The sequence below is a fragment of the Accipiter gentilis genome, chromosome 2, assembly GCF_929443795.1.
Source record: "Accipiter gentilis chromosome 2, bAccGen1.1, whole genome shotgun sequence".
In the NCBI taxonomy this organism is placed as follows: domain Eukaryota; kingdom Metazoa; phylum Chordata; class Aves; order Accipitriformes; family Accipitridae; genus Astur; species Astur gentilis.
The window spans coordinates 3,406,059-3,428,173 of record NC_064881.1 but is presented as its reverse complement, the minus strand read 5'-3'; the positions used below and the strand labels follow the sequence as shown (position 1 = coordinate 3,428,173).

The window sequence follows — 22,115 nt, the reverse complement described above, 5'->3', positions numbered from 1 at the left end:
TTTCCCCTGCGCCCCATGGATTGCCTTTGCAGAAGCAGCGTTTGAAAACACAGTACCTGCCGTTTCTGGTATCGTGTTGCCGCATGTTCTTGATAAAATGAACCTTCTTAAAGTTCTTTGGTCTGGGTGATCCTGAGAGTGTCCGACATCTGAAAAATAAATCAGTTGCGGGTGAGGGGTGGGAGAAAAGAAATAAAAGTACTCAGTTCCCAGCTGTACAGCCAAGAAGTCTACACAAAGGCAGGAAGGAAAGACGAGACAAATGATTCAAGTCACCCTGTGTTAGGAATCAGCAAGAACAATAAAGACAATAAGTCTGGAAATGTGGCAGCTCAAATAAAAAAAATTATTTCAAGTAATAAGAAAAGGCACCACCACACCTCCCTTCATGCAAAAAACCCCAGATCATAAAAAAAAACTGAGCAAAATAAAACTTCCTGTAATCTGCTGTGACAGCTTAGCCCAAGCTTTCAGAAGAAAAAAGAAAATTAAACTAACAAAATCTGGTAAATATGCAATTTTCCCCCTCACACCAACACCCACACTTCTGTATCCTCCTCAGCTATTGATAAAAGAGCTATTGAGGAAAGTTCTTTCTTGTTTTAATTTTAGAAAGATTTAGAATCTCTCATTTGCAAGGATAATTCCTATTTGCTTTTAACTCTACATATCACTTTTCACATTCCTGACAGCATACAAAATAACTGAAAATAAAATTACCTCAAGGAAAAAAAAAAATAATCTTTCTTCAATACATTAATCCTTAAATCTATTTTACATCTGAACGCACTTTTAAAATTGTGGTTAGAGAAAGAAATTGCCAGAGGGAGGAGAGATGAGACAAACAGCAATATCCGCCCCCCTCCAGCCTTGTTCTTTTTAATCAGCTGAAACCACAACGCATGTGAAAGCTTTCTCTGTTTCATCTCAGCGCTGTTTTGTTGCAAGGCATGGCACGACGCGCAGGCACCGGAGATAACTCCAGTGCTCGCTGCATGGCCAGGGCTGCCAGACCGCAGCCGCTGCATCCTCCGTGAGAGCTAAGGGACAAGCATCCTCTGCCGGCACACGGATCCAGCAGAGTCCCTCTGTGTTGAGGCTCCCTAACCTATTTTTCCCATCGTCTCCTATGCATAGGCAGAGTTCAGCAGCTTCCCAATCCCAAGAGGTCCTTTTGTTGGACTGAAACCACAGACCACCGGTCCCAAGACACCAAGGACTGCCAGTCCCCATTGCTGTACCCAAACATCATCACTCTGCATGGGTAGACCCCAAGGGGGGGACCTCATCACTTTGCCATTTCTGCCCTCCTCCTGTTACTAAAATCCCTGAGATTCCCTCACCCTCTGGTTGCAATTAGCCTTGTTAGTGTCTTCATGGGAAAATACCACCAAGAGAGAGGTTCTACCACTAATTCTGCAAATTAGCAAGTAAAAATACAGCCTCACAAACCATACTTTGTTTATATCTTTTGCCAGTTATACGTGTTTGAATTATTTACGAGAACGCTTCATAAAATGTTGGTAAGTGTTCAACAGTAAGCTTGGTAAAAATAATCAAGCCTTGGTAACAGGCCAGTTGGTACAGCCTCTGCTATTAAGTCTTTGCTTCGAGGTGGGGAGAGACAGCCCATCTGCATGTGAATAAACAAGGCTATAGGCTAAACATCAATATAAACCAGATGAATTACAGGTGCCAAGATAAAGAGACATTCAAAATTAAGCTCCTGCCTTGCCAAACAGCTGACCTGGAAGCAAACCACACACTGGTCAGATTACTGATCAGCCTGTTTCTGAACTGTTAAGCAGTTGCTCCATTTTCCATCACCCCAGAGGATTGACCAGTGACTAATTACTGCAGTCCCCAGAGAAGCTGTGGCCTCTTGGATACAGAAATAAAACCACACTGAAGCTGCTGATATAACAAGGGTGGGGACATATTTATTAGTGAGGTAGCAGTCACAAACCTACCAGCCAACACAGAAAGACAGTAAAACTGGTTACCGAAATAAGATTGTGTGTGCTCAGAGAACAAATGATAGAAATCCATAAAAAATAAGAATACTAAAAATACTAGCCTTCAAAAGCTTACTTTATTAAACCAGCTGTATTTACTTTTTAAAGGTACTATGTTAGAGGCTAGTCATTCCTGTTAGTGACAACTAAATCTCTCTATTAATCAAATCTGGCTTTTTATTTCCTGACACTTTATTTAAATACTGCCTTTTTATTTAATAACCTAAAGCCAGGGAACATGTAATTCATGTCACCTACCACCTTGCAGGGTGTGACCCACTGTGAAGAACATCTTAACGTGAACACCCAGCTACTTTCCAACACATGCAGGGACAGCAAGTCTGTCCATGCATGTGCCTTACAAACAAGTAACCAGAGAGAGAGTAAATAAAATGACCTCCGCAGTGGGGCATTTTCCTCGATGTCCTCCAGAGTCTCCAGAGAAGATCGCTGGGAGATCAGCCGACGTCTGCAGAGAAAACAGAACACAAAATATCACTGTGGGCTAGAGGGCGTGACAAAGTCCTCAGAGCTGTTATTTGGTAAAGCTCACAAACTGCAGTTCACTAGCTGAACTGTACCTCTGGATATTAATCAATCTTGTTCTCTTCTGCTTACCTTGCTAAATCAATTTGATCCCAACCAGAAGCAAACTTACTCCATACAAGCTTCTATAGCAAAACAGAAGCTGAACTTCCCAACCGCTCCTCCTCAGTTTGTGCTTTCAGGTTTTCCTTCCTTCAAGGGTTTAACATCCACCTAACACCAGTCCCACATTTGCTGTGTTATAGCTTGCGATGCTACAAGTACTGCTTTTTGATAAAATAATGCAGGTGTAGATCCACAGAGACTGCCTGTCATTCACACTGCCACCAGGGACACTTCTCTTTGCTCCTTGCCCTTTCTACCAAATAAATGCCACTTGTTTCTCAGTGATGTCCATCTCATCACTCCTGAGAGGACTGACTGAAGAGAGATGAAAGATGATGGAGCCGGCAGCACTGGGCACAAAACAGCAGTTTAAAAGGGAGCTCTGACCATCCCTGTGAGCAGCACAGATGAGTTTTGTCCTGTTTTAAACCAGTTTTCTCCAGCTGATTCAGATCCCTCATTCACCTTCAGTGAAATGAAGTAAGGAAATCTTAGCATTTCCAGTTTTCTGACTGTTCTAGTGGGCAGGAAAGATGCCCCAGTACATGCTTGGTTTTAGCAGCAACTGCTGCTGCACAGCCTCCAAACACCCTGACGGCAGCCCAAAATGAGGAGCTGCATCCAGCCCTCCAAAAACCACCGTAAATACAAAAAATAAATGCATAAGATACAGCCCACCCACAGGCACATAATGAAAAATCAAGCTAGTAATCATCAAAACGACCCCGTTGCAGCAAGAGCCAGCGGAGCGAAGGTGCCATGTCGTGCCGTAGCACCTAGCTAGCACAAGGAATGTCAGCACCCAGCGCTCCTAGGGGCCATTGCTGAGGTGCACAGTACCTTGCCAGTGATTTTATGAGAATGAACTTAAATGACAAAAGTCCTCATAGACTACCACTATTTTTTCCCCAATTACCTTAATACCCTTCCCACCGAGCTGTCTTACTCCCTTACTCTGCAAGTAAAGAGTTTCCAGAATCTCAATGTGTTAGGAGCACCACTGTGCTTGGAAGGGTGCTCATTAATTTATTCCTGGGCTGTATGTTCACCATAAATTGTTTTCTCTGATGCCAGTGTAAGCAGTTTCTAATCCTTCTTGCAATTTGCTCCAGTTGTGCTGCCACAACTGTTCCTGCAGCCGTGCTGCAAATCTGATTACCAAAATGTTTTTCAGTTCAAAATAACCCTGAGGTTCAGTGATTCAGTTTACTACTAGTTCAAACACCAGATTTCTATCACTAACACCCAGACAACACATTTCAGGACAGTTTGAATATGTATGTAGCTTTTTGTGTACTTAGAAAATCATAAAAAAAACCCTCAAACAATTTATAGAGCAACTAAGTGTGAGGTGTAATCCTCTTAGGAAAATATGCAAACGTAAATCCCCTCAGGCTTTGTCTAAACTAGAAATTTAGAAGATCTGGTGCAAGGCAGAATACACCTTCAAAATGCTAAGAAAAAACAGTCTGCATTTCAGGGTATGCTGAACTTGCTGCTATACTCAAGGAAGAAGAGACCAAACATCTGTCTCCTGTGCCCATAGGTGCTCCCTCAGCTCCATCCAGTCAGAGGACACAGAGATGCTCTTATAGGGCAGAAATTCAGATCAGGAGGAGCTCTGCCTCCATTTTCAGTTACATTGGTCCATAAACAAAAGTTGGAAGTTTCAACTACCAGGACCACTGATGCGGCAGACGATAACTCCTGCTTTTTAATACCTCTTTAGACATCATTAGCTTACTAACACACTTAAATGATGGTACCCTCCCATCTTGTGGTGTTACAACACCAAAAGCATAGTTTGCGTATTGTTAGTCAAGGAGAGATAAACAAGAGTACAACCTTGCCAGCTTCTGCGTATTAAATTTGTCAAACTAGTCACACAGTGTTTCCCCTAGATGCCTGTTAGATGCCGTAAGGTGCTTGTACAACACCAGATGCATATTCCAGCCACCACTGCAACCCTCCTCCAAGTCTCTCCTCGCCCAAAGTTATGCACCATCCTCAACTTCACTGCCAATGGCTTGGCAGAGATGGGTTTGAAGATTCTACATTTGCATCTGTTATTAAGGCAAATGCATTGGCTGGCAGAAATACAGGCGACTGCATTTCATCAGCTCCAGGGCAGCTTTAAACGCTGGTCATCCAGTTGTCTGCTGACTGTTCAGATTCCTCTGGCTTCCCTTGCTGGTCACAACTTCGTAAACCCAGCACCAGGGATGCTGCCTTCTGGTTTTTGCTTGCTAACCTCGAATGCTACACAGGTAGGATGAGAATTGCTGCTACCCCTCTTGGCACAAAAGAGCTCACACTGACTTTCACCAATAGTGATTTTGCAGTATTTGGGGGATCTAACATGGTAAGTGAGTCTGTACAAAGAAGGGGGGGAAGCTCTCTGCTCACCCAAGCTTGGGAGAGGAGCACTGATACCTGAGCTCCCTCTCAACTAGTGTGAACATAAGCACCACTCTGGATAAAATCATCCAGGAAGGAAGGAAGGAAGGAAGAAAGCAGATAAACGCCCCCCAAAATAACCAGCAATGAAGAAGCGTGAGTCACACTGAAGCCTGCAGTGATATAAAAGGGGGCTGCCCCAGCCTAATCCACTCCCTGTACTGGGAGGTAGCAGTGAGAGCGAGGATATCCAGTCCAGCACCCAACCCAGCTGAAAACTACCACATCTTTCACCTCTCCCCAAAATCATTAGTTTGAATTGGTTCAGTTCCCTCCCTGCACAATCACAGGAGCACCAGTGAGGCAGATTTGCAGCAACTCTGCTGAAATCAGTTCATACTGCCCAGGAATTGCACCCTCTTTTCACTGAAGAAGCTCAGCTGCAATGAAGTATGTGCAATTATTCCACTTTATCTTAAATCTTTATTTCGAGGCCTAATTAAGATGACCTAAATACCAATATTTTATAAGCTTTCCACAGCTGGATATTATACCAGAAGTGTCAGTTAATGAACCTACCTGCTGTGAATCAAGTCACATCCTGTGCCACACACATAGGGAAAAAAACAATTTCAGAAAAGCAGAGCTTTTGAAAGGGTGTTCCAGGGAATACAAGCAAAACCAGTTTTTCATTGTCTTCATTAAAAATTAATTGCCTCAACTGGTGTTTAATATTTAAATTAATTTATAATCTTTCTTTCTTCAGGCAAGCAGTCAGGGCTTGTCTATACAACTTCTAAAAGGGTTATTTCTCAAAAATTGATTAACATGCTATAGCAGCTGGTATACATAGACACTTGCACTGAAATAACCCAAACTGTTTTATATCACACGTCACCATCATTCTGATGTACAGCAGTGTTGATACCTATTTTATAATTTAAAAAAAGTCCTATTTCAATAATAATTAGGGGAAAAGCCTTCTGTTGTTAAGGAAGGATATCTATACGCAGACCAAAACAAAATAGCTCTATGTGTCTCATACAGAATTCAGGCTTTGGGATAAGTCTTTAGGCAGATGCATTTTTGATATAAAATGCTTCAAAACTTGAGCAAAGTAAATGTCAGCCAGCTAACACACACTACAATACAATTGCCCTTAATAACAAAATTAAAGACGTTTCAGTAAAACATTAATTTCTCCTAGTTCACGGAAAGCCTTAAAAAAATTCCTCCTAGTTTAACTACTACATCCTAGCTATACCAAACTGACCCTTCTCTCTCTGCACCCTCATGCACACAGAAGAAAGCAGTGTGGAGTTATCATCTTGTTAAGCAGTTATCATCTCTGGAAAGATGATAACCTCCTAGTTCTAACCATCAGCCCCTGTAGGACATTGTCAGTCACAGACTCATGCAACTTACAGGGTTTTTTGTTTTACAGTCATGTAATACCACTTTCGCTTAAACACCTATCCAAAATATTTTTTTCCTGTTTCCTCCCTGTTCCCTGTGCAATTGTTGCATAAGCCCAGAAATAACCAATACCCTACAATCAAACTCCAAGCCCAGTCCAAAGAGGCTAAAGATACATTTGATGCCCTGGTATTTTAAGCGACTGTTTTCTAAGATATACATGACCCTGTTTGCATACTGGATTTATCTTTGACCAGCTGTCTGAATCTCGGTAGGAAGTTTCTTAAAACCTAAAATGTTCTCTCCATTTCCCCTCTCTAAAGTCAGATTAATATGTGGCTCAGTTGTAAAAATGGAATAAAATACAAGGACAAAAAAAAAAGAAATAAAATACAAGGACAAATAAAATAAAGCAGGTCTGTGACCAAAACAGCAAACAGCCAGTGAGTAAACTGCAAAAAGATTCACTGTAACCAACCCATCGATCAGTGGAAAATTATCTTTGCTGTCAATTGCTGCAAAATACTCAGCTCAATTATGTTAAACGTACAAAATCTTAAGCTCCCTAGACAAGAGATGATAAAAAAATGGAGCTGCAATCAGAACACTGGATAAATTCATCCAGGAAGGAAGGAAGCCGATGATAATCCAAGAGATAAGGAAAAATAAATCCATGTGTAATGACTTCCTAGCACAGCTACAAAACCAGGAAGAAAAAGCTGCATTTTAAAAACGCCTAATTTTTGTGAAAGTTGTGGGTGTAGATCCCCCCCTCCTTCTGTTAAGATTACAAACCTACAATGGCTGAAGCTAGTAGTGTGGGTGCTGCTGGCTCCCAGAACAAAAGCATCCCTCAGGACAAGCTTCTCCACTTTGTCCGGGACAACCGAGTCCCTTCAGAGATGCAGTGATGACGGGACACGAGTGCTAATTATCCGAACATCTGCCGACTCCGTTAGCATTGATGGGAGAACTTGGGAGGGCAAAGACATTTCAGCAGCTGAAGACTGTCGGTAGGTCACACGCCCAGTGGGTCACCCCCTCCCTTCGGGTGGCCAGGGAAAATGAACATGCACAAACAAGAGCCACGGGGCAGAAACATCAGGGCTATTACCTTCTGGTCACAACCGCGTTCCTAATATTGTGGCTTGGGAGACTCACAAAAGCACAAGACTGCTTGGCACTTGGAAAATGCTGAATTCCTTATTTTCACTGTGCCTTCATCACAAAAGATATGTCCTACGCACAGGATGACGACCCTAGGTATGTACACAAAGGGAGTGGAAAGAAAGTCATTATAAAACTTGCAGCAATGGGGAATGAGATCAGGATACCCGTAAGGATACCTCAGGGCCTGCCTAGAGGTGTAAGTGGAGGGTTTCCCTCTGCCATCCATCCACCCTTCTGAAAGGTGCCAGCTCTGGACTCAAAAGAGGAGCTCTTGCCCAAAAGCCAACCTGCTATTTCCCAAAAGCCAACCTAGCCCTTTGCAAACACTCCCTGGGGAGTTACCCAAACATGCTCTGGACGTGCAGGTCCCGTAAGTCAAACCAGGCAGAGCATCACCTTGATCCAACCTCTATGGGAACAGCAACCCTAGGGCTGTTTTTTCATTGTGCTTCATAATGTTCCCTCCAGCACCGAAATGGCTTGACCAATAAAAGGAAAACAAGGAGAGTATTCAATGAGATCTAAGATCAGCCTTCTAGGTGCTAGAATGGGGGGGAAAAAAACCCCAGCAAAACTACAAGTAAATACATATTACATAAAGTAAATGTACATAGACATAAACACAGTTCTGGCCTATAGTCCACAACCAACCCCGGCTGCTCAGTGTTTTAGTTCCTTCGGCACATGCTGGCCACAAACATATCTTCCAAGCAGCTCGGAGTTTCGAAAAAGGTACGTTTACCATTTTCCTCCCTAACTCCTTTGGAGTTAGGATCCGAGTAGGAACAGAATTGCGGCTGCCGGCTCTCTCCCGGGCCGGGGAGCAGGCCGTCAGCAGAGAGCTGCCAGACGCCGGCAATGCCCTGTCCCCGGCAGGCCCAGCCCCTTCGTCACCCCGCGGAAACCCAAAAGCCACTTCTCTCCGACTCCTTCGCAGCCTGCTGGCTGAACGCCTCTGCCCAAACTCCCAGGCTAGGCTGCCGTCAGTTAATACACTCTTCTGAAAGATTATACAAGACATCAGCTGCGTACAAATCCCCATTCACTTCCTGACCCCTGACTCCATGACCCAGCATGAACCCCGATGAAAGACCGGCTAATGAGTCACCTCTTGCCCTCCCTCTGAAGTTTTTACTGGGATTCCTATGTCCCCACTCATTTTCTTCCTATCTTTTGCCAATATCACAGGAAGACAAACACAGGAAAAACAAACCCTGAGACTATTAAAAATTATTAAGGGAAACAGAGTTGCCAGGAGCTACCCAAACAGATATAAAGCAGTATTTAATTGTGTGCTATCGTAATTACGCAGCAGAGCCATTCTCTGCAAAGGACATCAAACTCCATTTAGGACTTCCAAGCTGTGAAGCATATTGGCAAGGCTGCCCACAACAGGAGTTAAAAGCATCTGGTGCATGTTGGAAATGGGTTTTTTTGTTAATTCAGCAGCCTAACCCAAACATACAGAGAATATACCAAGAGACCTCCATTTAGCTGTCACCTCTGTGCAGGCAGGATGCAAACATGGTTTAAGACCACTGACTTCTGCAGTGGGCTGTGAAGGAAAGTCTCGGACACAGAAATCCTGAGCTAGCAGGACCCCCAACAACCTGCTCTTCTTGGGATACGTATTGCAAGGAGAGAGACCTTCAAACCTTAGGCTAGTGATAATTAGGAGAATAATGCCACATCAAATGCCTCCTCAGTCTCCATCAACCTTTTGGGGGTAAGGAACGTGGGTAGGAAACAAGGGGATGAGGCTATAGCATGAACATGCCTGCATGCCAGACTCCTCCCAAACCGATGTCCCCCCCTGCACTGAGTAACCTACCTATATTGCCATCCAACTCCCTCTCCAAGCCTTGCCCTCCCACGATACCCAAGGCAGACGCTTCGAAATACACAGCACTCAAATGGCTGCCTGCTGGCCTGCCTGCACGTAACATCTCAGCGTAAAAAAAATACCTACCTTGCCATCCCAAAGGTAGGATTTTTTTTGTGTACAAATCATACCCATGTCAAATACAGAGTACAAAAAGAAAAGAAGTAAGAATGAAGGAAGTCAATGTGACAATACTGAAGTATCCCACTGACTTTTCATAGCGTGGCAATGCAACATACTGCTCTGTTCACAAATTATTATGTAGCTTTACACACGTGATCCTTCAAATGGCCCACAAAATTCTAGCATGGCTCCATCCCAATGTTCCAGAGGGATCATCTGGGTCTGGTTATATCAAATATAAAATCAGGAGTACCAGCACTGTGAAGAGACAGGGGTCTTACACTAGAATTGCTGAGAAGCAAGCTGTTCACTGACAAAGCATTTGTATAGTGTGAATGTGTATACACACGTGTGCTGAAAAACAGAAGGTATGGTAGAACTGGGGTTTGGCAGTTTTTTAGCATCTTGCACAATTCAACTTGATATATTAATGATTAGTCTTGCTTGAAGACATGTTTCTGGGAGAAGATGCATTCAAAATTAGGCACTGATATGAAATCTCTAGTGAAGGAAAATAACAGCAATCACCACGTTGTTGATTCTGGGGGCCCTTTCATTTTCACCTTCCCCAGACGGATTCCCAATTCACCAAAGATGGATCTTGTTTGAAACCTACTATCTTCCTTCTGCAGGCAGCAGCCTCTGCACCCAGTCCTCCTACTGTTGGCTCTACCCAAGCCATAGTGAGGAGCTACAGATGCAATTCAGTAAGATTCATTTAAAGACAGCAGAGCTCTCACAGATCCTGAAGCACCTAAAATCTACATCCTCTGTTATCTGTAACCAATGATTTACAGATTCACTGTCTTCACTGTACTGACTCTGCAGCAACGTGATAGCTTTCAGAATGTTTCTGTGCAGTGATTTATTCTGAGTATGCCCAAACGCTGCCACAGCTATATCTTTCAGAACATCCATTACCTCATAACCTAACACATATTATCATGGTAAGACATCAATGGGCACCAGCTTAATTAAAGACACTCAAAACTAGCAAAGGAGCAAGCAACAAGATTAATCATCTGTCCCTATGAAAACAAGGATTCTTGCCAAAGCAGATACAACATCACTGTAAAGAACATATAAATTCTCCATCTTTATGTCCTTTTTTCTACAGTAAAACCCACATACCATAATAGCCTTTGTCCGACCAACATTAAACTAACAGATTCTTCATGTGTCATTTCTGCATGACAAACTCTGTGCATTGTAAAATGATGAATATTTAGGTCTGTCCACAAGTAACATTGCTCCTTAAAAGTCACATCCTAAGGATATCTATTCCTAACAAAAGAAATGAAGAAACAACACTTAAACCGAGGACGCTACTTGAGTAAGCCACACTGCAAGAACAGTTTTTAAAGTATCAAATCCCACAATATTGTATTTCAGAGCAGCCAAGGTTCTGGAATTAACTAAGAAACTCACAAGTCAAGGCTATGTGTAGTAGATATTGTAACACACAGAAACACATTATTCACTACTGAGTCATATGAAAAAAAAAAAAAAAGATTTTAATTCTAGCCTGTATACATAACTATGCAATTAAAACCTCTGCCTTTTCCTGTTTGTTTTCCTTTATTTCATTTGCAGTATTTCTTAGGTTACCTGCAGCCCAACCTCATATCCCTGTCTTGCCTCCAGATGCACATGTGCTATCTGCGGAAATACATTCTGCAATCCCACATCTTAACATTAGACTTAGAAGAGATCTGAGCAGGCACTTAATAAATCTCATTGCTAAAAAAATGTATCCTAGACACTGTGAATTGCCTGGATAAAGTTCTTTTGATGGAAAAAAGAAAGTCCCCTGTGTGAGCAGGACATAAAGACCAAAACAAACAAGTGAAAGCTAGCATGAGGCATTTCATGCATGAGATATGAATGCTGGCACAGGTGGTGGCAATCAGAGTGTTTACTGGTGCATAGTTTGGATTTAGTTCTGGGCACATTTGCTACAAACTCCCTCTGGATCAGGCACTTTTCCCACCATCCTGTTACATACCCAGGAGTCAATGCCCTCCTTTCCCTGGCCATGCATTGCTAAAGCCCAAGCCAATTCATATGGTTCAGAGAAGTCAAATACCGGATAGCTTAGATATCCAATACTAGGTATACTTTTGGATATGTGATACCTGTGATAACGCAAGACAGTCCAGTGCCATAATTTCAAACATTATTACATCCACAGGGATTAATGCCTTCTTGCCTGTTAGTTCACGCACAGTCAGTTTTAATGCCAAAGACATCCAAGTACAAAAAGATGTATTTACTCAAAATATTGCATTTGCTTATGCTTTACTTAAAAAACACATTTGCAATAACAGAGACACGTTTCAAAAACAGTACAACAAGATCCATTATTAGGGTAAAGGAAGGTCCTTACTGTCCAGCAGAACTGCTTTAACGTGCCTGCGAGCTGGTGGGCCTGGGGCTCGCAAGGGAGAACTTCGGTTCTTCCCTGCTCTTCTTGCTAGGGACAGATCCTGGAGCCAACCAGCATGATTGCTCTTGGAAAAGCAAGCTACCTCCTCTTTCCCTTCCTCCCGGCCACTGTGCCTGGGCATGGCATCTTCCTGTTACTGGGCACTGGGTTGATAGGTAGTAGCAGAGGATTAGATCATTTTCTTCTCTCTCTGTTGAGGTCCCTTGCTCAGCACGGCATACCGTAATTGGCACACTCCCAGCCTCAGGCTGCTCTCTCCTGGTACAGATCTCTATTAAAAATTTAAATGTTTTCAGAAACGAGTTTACTCCATTCAGAACACTAAGTTCGTATGATCCACAGCCAGAAGACTAGCTATGAACCTAACACGATGGTACGGCTTATCACAGGTACACACACACAGACTAATCATGGTTTAGAGGGTGACAATTAAGAGATTAGATCTCTGTGAGGAACCCTCCCTTCTCCCAGTAAGCAAGTGTTATGGGGATCCTCATAATACTGGTAACACTTGGTTGTGTAGCTGTATCATTTGCTCACTGTGAAGGTATGGTGGCACAGTAGTGTCCAATATTTAGAGAAGCTTGCCAAGAAGCCTCCCTGCCTGTTTTCACAACAGAGAGCACCCAGCAGTCACCCTAATGAACTTTTCATTGACTTGGCAAATGCAGCCTACATCTGCAGGCTGGGAACTGCCTTTCTCGGGATCAATACTTGCCCCCCCCAGAGCATACACCACAATCGGCAGAGGCTGGACGCTCAGAAAGCATCTTCCCTACTCTCTACTGCAAACAGCCTCTTCGAAGGGCACCGTCCCCACTCACTCGCTCAGGGAACACACGCTGCTCTGCCATCCCAGAAACAGCTGGATGTGAAGACCTGAAAGGGTCCCAAATTTATGGCCTTTTATATTCTTAGATACCCCACATACTGTCAAAGTGCTGGGTTATCAGTTGTACAGAAATAATGCTTATTTTGGTAATCTGAGCAGTCTCCTACTTAGTAAATTACTTAATTATTAGAGGACTGAATTTTTCTGGGTGCCAACTAGTTGGTTGGCCAGCAAATACCCAGTACTGAATATCAGTTTTCAATCAGTTTTGGGGGAAAAATAAAGGTCCAAGAAATTTGGACAACGCCCTTAATAACATGCTTTAACTTTTGGTCAGCCCTGAAGTGGCCAGGCAGTTGGACTAGATGAGTGTTGCAGGTCCCTTCAAACGGAAATATTTTATTCTATTCTATTCTCAAAGCAGATTCATCAACACACCAAAAGTGAGGAAAGCTGCCAGAGTGCTCTGCTAGACTGGGTCTACTGATATTTTATATTATCAGTGCAATAAAAAGCATCTCATAGTGACAAATCTGGCTAACAAAGTGCAATTTAGAGGGCTGCTTTAAGACCAGCATTATTAGAAGGCAGCACAAGACCCAGATTTCACATTTACATACTTGGTAAGCTCCCCCGCCTTGGTTCACCCATGTCAGTGCTGTGTTCACTACCTCCACACACAGCGATGCCGTGCCAGAAGAAGCAGAGGCAGCAGCTCAGGCAGATGCAAGAGCAGGCAGCCCTCTTAAAGCACAATGATTGCTGTACCAAATAACTCCAGCGATGGTTCCTGACATGTTCAGTCTCTCCCCAGCACACCCAAAAGATACGCTGCATTCATATTATGCAGTGAAGAAGGGTAGAGGTTGGCTGACCTACCCCTAATGTCACAGTGACCCACTTCAAATGTCTCTTGAGCCCTTGACCTCATCTAATCTACAGTGCATATAAGGAAACAAATAGATATAGCAATCATTAATAATATGGTTGCAATCCATCTTCTGGTAGACATGCTTAATTGAGAACAGGTTCACACGCTAACCTTACGGGAACTCTGGAGGATCTGAGTTACACAGTTCTTCCCATCAGAAATTGTTAACTCAAACGTTAAGTTGCTTATGGTGAGTTAATATACCCTGTACATTACTTCAGATGGGGGCCTATACACATAGTAGGTGGGGGCAAAAAGTCTAAAAATGACAGTAAAGTCCCAGGAGGGGCAGTCTGTTAGCAGATCTCCCTCCTCTGCTTCTGAAGCTCAGCAGAGGCAGGGATGGCTTCCACAGTCCCACATTTGACGATGGACCTCTCCCTTGTCAAAATGGATTGCCATAGGCTTTACTAACAAAGCATTTAGAAGGGTGTAAGACACCACTCAACATTTCCAAACCTTCCCAGCAGTCAAAGCTGGCTGCCTGAGGTGCCTGTCTCCACAGGTCTGGGAAGCACAGGAGTAAATCACAGCACCAGACCTGAAAAACACCTGGCATGGGAACCTGAGTTGATACAGTGGTCGGTCCTCTCAAAGCTGAGGTGCCATACCCTGACTTAGTCCTAATGATTTCCAGGGCCCGGCAGGAATAGTGTTGTGGTTACAACCGTAGCTATGCCAAGTACAACCTTAGGCAAATGCCATCCGTTACTATAGATGCAAAAAATTATTTAGCTCTTCTTTAGCCGAGACTCTTTTTTTGGCATTTTTTCTTGTTGGTGTTTCATTTGTTTATATACATGCACTTTTTAGATGGTTTTTGTTAGAAAAAACACTAAGCCAGTGCAGAAATGGATATATTTGATATTAAAGGCTTTGCCTATCTGCCTGGAACAAATCAATCACATTACCATTTCCCTAGGGTGGGCAGGCATAAGGATAAAACCTATGTGGATGCAAGTTAACAAAGATTTTCTGTTTTTCTGTCTCTCCCTTCCTTTCTTTTCTCAAAATTGCTGTACTTCCATTGGTACCCTTTAGAGACAAGAGGCTCAAGACTTTTTCCAGAGTTGTGCTACCGCCTAGTCCTCCATCAGTCGGGGGATTTTTCTTGATAATGTAAAACAAGGCACTTTGTCATCTGACTCAGTGGCAATTTTAAAGCTCTGCAATGAATTGTAATGAACTTGCAGCTTGTTAGCAATGAATTAAGTTGATGAAAGGTTACAAGGAACCAAGGACAATTTTTACAGAGCATCTCCATGCAGTTTTTCCAGGCCATCAGCTTTCTTTTGCTAACCAACGAGCACATCTTGCGCTCTTTAGAAAGTCAACCGCCTGTTTCCCCATAAAAAAACCCGAAGTATTGCCTAATGAAACACACAAAGAGTCCTTCTCATGCTAAGGGAACACATTTCAAGATTCTGCTCACATGTTTTACTTGGGCATGCTTTGATGTAATAGCATGGGAGAGAAATTTTGAAGGATTTACAGATTAATCAGCCAAAGCAAGGATGTGGGTTAGGACTGCTAGAAGCACGGTCCTCTGGGATAAGCTCAACTTACTGCAGATGAAATGAAATACGCTTTGGGAATGCAAATGAATTAGGATGTCACAAAAACTAATTCAATTTGGACCAGCAGGGTTTTAAATTTGGTTAGTTACCTACAAGATCTTTATTTAACTGTAAACCTGGCACAATACCTACTATGATCACCACTTTGGACTTCATTTACTGCTATTTTAAAAATTAGGCTTGATAATGTAATTCTAACAGATTTTCAGGTCACATTTATATTATATATATATGTGTATTTCTATGAACTTGCACACTTACATGTGCTCTTTAACAGATTTGCAGAACAGTGGGATCTTTCATACACATAAAAAAAGGGTAAGATTTTCATTCATATCACCAGTGTGGAAGAGATAAGTGGAACAAGATGGCTAATTAGTCATTCTCCATTTCAATCCTCAATAACCACAAAGAGAGTTTGTTTTTTTACTGCAGGCATCGTCTTACATCAAACAATTTGTAGATAAGAAAAAGAAGTTCTCTTCCTGAAGGCACATAAGCAAGTATTTTGATATAAAAGATGAAACAGCATTAGAAATTAACTGTAACACTTCTTCCCTTCCCTAGCCACTTGAGTATGTCCATCAGGATGCATTGCTAATATATAACTATATTATCCAGACTGACAAATTTTGCACAGACTGCTGTTTTGGTACTACAGAGCGCAAGCCATTAATAGCTGACTGCCTCATTCAAATGAAACAACGCAATTATCAGCTGTAACTTACACAATTAATACTACTGCTGCCAGCGTTTTCAGCAGAGATTTAGTTCTTTTATAGCTCATTTGAAGTCTTTAGGGGATGTGTTATTAGTACATCTGTCCTGCTGTAAACATAATTATCATGCAAAATTCCATTTATCATGCTGATCAGGAAGCACTTTCTATCAGCCTTTCAGCTTGGGAACACTGATAAACAGGCAAGGGAATTTGACTGCCCTGGCTAGCCGGGGCTGTGCTCACTGCCAGGAGCATTTCTGTTGCTTTCCAGCTGAGCCCATGGCAATTTTCTGAATAGGCACGAGGCTCGTGCTGACCTGCGAGCTTGGGATACGTCGTATTTGAGCTTGGGGTACACCGTATTTGACGCTGCTTGTTTGTCACAGTCGATTTTATGTTCTCCCTCAATTCTCTGCCCCTCGCTCCTCTCCAACACTTGAGCAAATGCCTTGTAAGTGTCCAGGCTAATGGAGCTGCTGCAGAGGGAGCAGGCGGCAACCGGATTCAGCATGATCATGACCCTTTATAGGTACCATCAATCACGTCCATGTCATAGACAACAGGCAACACCTACTTCAATGCAGCATCATTTTTAATATAAAAAATGGCCTTGGGCCAGGTGTAAACAGACATTAGTTAAACAGATGTCAACCCACACTATACTGAATTTTGTCTAAGATGGGTATGAGGTTTTAAAAAGTGAACACTGTTAAAACTTATCAAACTCTGGTACCTTACATGCCGAATAGCCCACAGCTGGACACTTGATGTGCAAAGAAACTGTCCTCGTGAACAGCTTCACCTTGAAAGACCCACGGAACATCCTGACACCAAAATAAGGTTGAATGAAGTAAAGGTCAGCCCCCGTGTAGACCTCCTGCAAGCTTTGGCTTCGTAATTGGTTTAAACCAGCCTCATTTATGCTAATAAACTTACACTGTGACCAAAAGGCACCGTGCTGCTTCAGCCACTGACCCAACCCCTGCATCATGCCAGCAGAAGGGCACCTGCAGCCGGCCAAGTAAGGGAATTGATCCCGCCAACAAGCACACAAGTGAAAAAACCCGATTAGGGACCAGCTCTTCCTGGGTTTTGTGAGAGAGGAAAGACCTGCTGACAGCCCAAAACAATCCTCAAATCACAGCAACAGACTTGCTATTCCTGCATCCCTGGCAGCTGCTCCCATAGCTCCCATCTGTCCCCAAGCCCTTCTCCACCGCAGCTACAGGTCTCACCTTCAACTCAGCCAGAAAGCGGACCTCTGAAAAAAGTCACAGGGAACAGGTTGTAGACATTCGTCTGATCACCCCGTGGGACTCGGCACAGGGTCCACCATACCCTGGGCCACAGAGCACTGACACCAATATGAGGATGCTGCAAATGGCGTTTATTCAACTGCGTCACGCCCTTATATACTGTCTGTCGGTCATCCCGCCTCCTTTAACCCTTCTCTTTCCGTACATCGCGAGATCTTCCGAGCGCCAATCCCTACAACAGGTTTAGGCTGGACTCCTTCAAGCTCAACAGATAGAGGCACCAAATAGGCCTGTGGCCACTACTGACCAGATTCAGCCTTCAGGTACCTGATAGCATAACTCCAGCACAGTTGATGCTTTTCTGCTCGATGCAAAGGAAAGCAAGCAACACAATGGCAGCAAAATGAGAACCTAATCATTTTTCTTTATGGGTTCAAACATTATTTTTTTTTCCTGGTGTTTAAAAATTGCCTGGCAGGATGTAAGGGACTCGTAGAATGCACCATGGTTGATGGAATCATGCTGCTGCAGTGAAGGGAGAAGGAGGAGGAGGAGGAGATCAATTCTCGTTGATATCAGAAAGCAAGTGTCATTTCAAAGAGAAATTATTTTACTGCTGATAAATGTGTGATGAAGTGTATGAAATATTTTTTTAAATGTGGTAGAAATTCATAAATCTAAACCAAGACTGCTATTGCAGGCTGACATTGGTACATGCAGAACAACTGCATGTCCACAGAAACGACTAAATTCACTATGTTAATACATTGACCCATTATGGATTGTATTTTAGGCAACTTATTCCCAGATCATTCTGATGTTTCATTTAATTTTGTTAAGACAGGGTGGCTGTGAGAAATGAGCTAGCACAGTGGTTCAATCAATTATTCTCTTTAAATTCAAGAACTGTGCATATCCAGACTGCTTAATTTCTCCCATACATCTGCATTTGCACATCTTTCTTCTCTGAAGAGCTTTCAAAAGCTCAAGTTTTAATCAGAGGACTATTTTTGATCCTAATTTTCCAAGCTGCAGTAAAGCTGCTTCGTGACCTAATCTGATGGCAAATGCACCATCATTATACAGTGGTTTCAAGCCAGTTGTACAATAACTAGTCATAATGTTTCTTATTTTTAATCACTGATATACCAGGTGCCTTGTGTCCAATTAGAGCTATCTGTCTGCAAACACCGCTTTAACTGAGGTCAGCAAATTACTTGTTGAAGCAAGTACTGCTTGGCGTGAATAAAATACATTGCAGAACAGCATCTGAACATCAACCCCCTCGGCCATACCCCAGCGCATCAATGCTGCAAGCAAATGCAGACCTGCTTCCCCTTACACCAAGCTCAGACTTTCACTAACAGAAATGAGTGGGCCAAAGGGACATGCTTAGGTTCGTAACAGCAAAAATAATGGACAACACAGCTCTAAGGGCAAAATCTTCAGGCTAAAAATGCCAAGCAGCTCTAGCAATCGGGAACACAGGCTACAACACTGGAGGGCAGAGGCTCCTGCTAGTCGCCAGGTGCAGGGTTTTGACTTGGTTACTCCCTGACACTTCTGTTTTCATTTTAGCCACTCTTTTCAGCGAAATCAAAAAATCTCAGATTTTGTGGGGAACACTGCATTTTGATTTGCCTGAGGCCAATGCTTCACTTTGAAATTATTTTTTTTCTTATTATATATATACACACACATATATATTAATCTGCATACCTGATATAAAAGACTCATACTCAGAAAAAAAAAAATGCTTCCCACTGCTTGAACATGCCACCTTTCTGAAGAATTTTGCTTCCTGAAAAAAAGCTCAGAGTTTCCTCTGGTTTGGCTTAACAGCATTACAGGTTGTGTTTCCAGGCAGACAGAAAAATCTGGTTTACCCACAGCTTCCCCCCTCTTCTCCACATTTAACAGTTTGCTGTTGTAACCACAAGAAAGACGGCAACCGCCGCTAAAACTTTAATCCCCCCTCCAAAGTTGTAATCTTTATATAGCGAATACAATGAGCTTTCTCAGTGACATACTGCAACAATGTTTAACAGGATTGCATAAGCATAGTTATATTTAAATCCACTGAAAATGCAACCCGATTCTCCCAGAGGCTGCTCTGGCGATAATTAATGACAGATTTCATTAATATTCACTTATCCAATTTTTTTTGCCTGTAGGCTTGTGCCCCACTAACACAAGGACAGCGGAGAAGAAATCTTTTCTATTAAAGAAGCTCTGTTAGGCATTACAGATAACATACGAAGCGTGGCCATGCTGTTCTCTATCCTCTATTACCCCTCAATTTTATTTTCTAGAAGCTTTTTCAGGAGCTACTTCCAGGCTGTAACCCACAAGAGGAGCAGGAGATATTTTGCCACTGCTGTCAGGCCAGCCAGCAGAGGACAGAGAAAAAAAAAATAAAAATTTTCAAAGTATCTTGCAAAGTGGTCCAAACGCTTAGAGGTGGTGAGGTTTCCCTCCTCCCGCCCATCTGCTGTACCAAAGCATCACTAAAACAACATATTTATCCTGTATTACCATGTATTTCCTGAGCTGTCCTACCTTTCTCATGGGGAGTCACTTTGAATTTAGTTCTCCCGGTTATTTGCCGCAAGCACTTGCAAAAAGAGTGAGGAGAAAAGAGTGAGGAGACCAACCTGATGGTCGTTTGAACAACCTGCTTAATGTTATTTGTAGGCAAACAGTGTGCACATCGCTTCACACACCCCAAAACCGCAAGTTTTCATGCTAAAAGATGGTAATTTTCTGAGCAACTCAGAGCACCGACTCTCTGAAACAGGGAACGCCAAATTATCTGTCCCACTCTTAAACGAGAACAGTCAAGAGACACTTTTTTACGACAAGACAACTGCAGTTGCCCAAGGCAACGCAAAGGCCGACACCCCAACAGACTGCCTCTTCAGGGCAGGCCTCAGGAACGCTGCTTCTCGCTCTGGACTTAACACGAACGTCAGAAAAATTACGTGAAGTCACAACCTCCAACCAGTGTCCCGATCCACACCTCGCTACAAAACAAGTCTTGAGCCCAAATCTCCACAGCATTTTGAGATCCTCCCAGCAATGGGGGAGGGACGGGGAAGTGAAGAGGAAAAGTGGGAGGAAGAAGGAAACGGCTGCTTTCCCTTCCCAGTATCTCCTTTGAAAGCTTTGCTCTCCCCTTTACACACAGAGTAAAAGCAGGAGCTACTTTTTTTCCCTCTGTCCTGGAAAAAAAGATGGACAAAAAAGCCTTACCCTCCTTTACACTTGCAAATATCCCACTCCATCCCTGCCAGGTTTGCTGGGGAGCTGGAGCACCGAAGCAGCAGCTTTCAGTGAGCTGCAGAGTACTGTGCAGAGATGACTTTCAGTCTGAGCATTTCTTATTTTTAATCCCCATTTGAAGCCCAGTGAACTACTCCAGAGCATAACTAAATGCCCATTAAGCTTTTCACAGAATCAAGCCTTTAATTTTAAAAATATTTATCTTGATCTCTGGAAGTCACTCATTCTAACCTCTGACTGCACGGGCAAAGTATTTGACTGACAATACGTACATAACAAAATCACAAACTGAAAGAAAACTCAGTAACACCAACCTCCCAAGCTACTTACTACAGCCACTAAACCCATCCAGCTCCCCACATAGGGACTGGGGAGCTGGCCATGGCATTGCGCAACTTCATGAATATTCAGAAGGAGACATGATGTTATTTCGATTTACAGACTACAACAATCGGAGAGAAATTCTTAAAAATAAGGGTCACAAATACAAGGGGCAGCTCTGTGTCCCATCCCAGCATTATGCACTGTGACAATTTTGCAGTGCCACTTCTTGTTTTTCAAGGAACCTTTGCTATTGCCAGTAATTGTGTTATTGTCAAAAATCATTAAGTCATCCAGACCCAGGTATTTTAATTAGACACTTCATGGCTGGCTTCATACCCCAAAAACAGGATTTCGGGCAGCAGCCAGCCCCGCAGCCACTGTATCCCAAGCAAGTGGCTGCTGTTGGGACTAGTTTCAGCAAGAGCCGGCGATGAGCTACTCGCAGGCACCGCCCCTGGTGTGACCATAAAACACCATTACGAAACCTGTACTAGTGCAAAACAGGTAATTTTGAAAAAGGATTCGAACACCTCAGTCCAGCAGATGACGACACCCCGTCTCGTGACAGGTTAACAACCTGTCAGGCATTTAGCACGCCCCAGAGCAGCTGGCGGGTTTTGCTGACACAGGCAACGGTGCCACCAGGTCATGTCCACAGCCAAAGGCATTTTTGAAACAGGACGCAATTGCCTTGCAGGAAAAAAAAAAAAAAAGGTAATAATAAAAAAATAAAATCAGAAGTCCCTCCTGACTGAGTTCAGTATCACAAATTTCTAGGAGAAGAGGACAAAGGGGATCCCTGTATCCAGGCCCTTCTCACAAATACCACTGGAGGGTGAGGATGCGAGAACGAAGTTCAACGGTCAGAAGGATGCATGGTTCCCCTTCCATTTCTCTACACCTCCTCCTGTAAACTCAGGAACCACATTGCTGCTCGTCAGGGTGTGTTGACTTGTTTTCCAATTTCACATCCACCTCACCCTGGCTCCTGTTAGAGGAGATGTCAGGGCAGAGGCAATTCACCAGATAGCCCTACGCCACGGGACGTTTCGGTACCAGGGTGCCTGAGCTGCCCCAACCCATCCGTGCTGT

At 43.2% G+C, this 22,115-nt stretch overlaps 1 protein-coding gene across 3 annotated transcripts in view; it reads right to left on the bottom strand.

Annotated features, from left to right (window-relative positions):
* CABLES1 (Cdk5 and Abl enzyme substrate 1) overlaps positions 1-22,115 on the bottom strand; it is a 76,108-nt gene that overhangs the window by 36,534 nt on the left and 17,459 nt on the right. For 2 of the 3 annotated variants that reach the window (XM_049829294.1, XM_049829283.1), the window contains exons 2-3: positions 2,413-2,484; positions 57-149 (exon numbers count right to left, since the gene is read on the bottom strand). In XM_049829294.1, the coding sequence (XP_049685251.1) occupies positions 57-149; positions 2,413-2,484 (165 nt within the window). Of the gene's footprint in view, positions 1-56; positions 150-2,412; positions 2,485-2,633; positions 3,062-22,115 lie in introns of those variants that run through there. The other variant, XM_049829300.1, reaches the window with a different exon arrangement.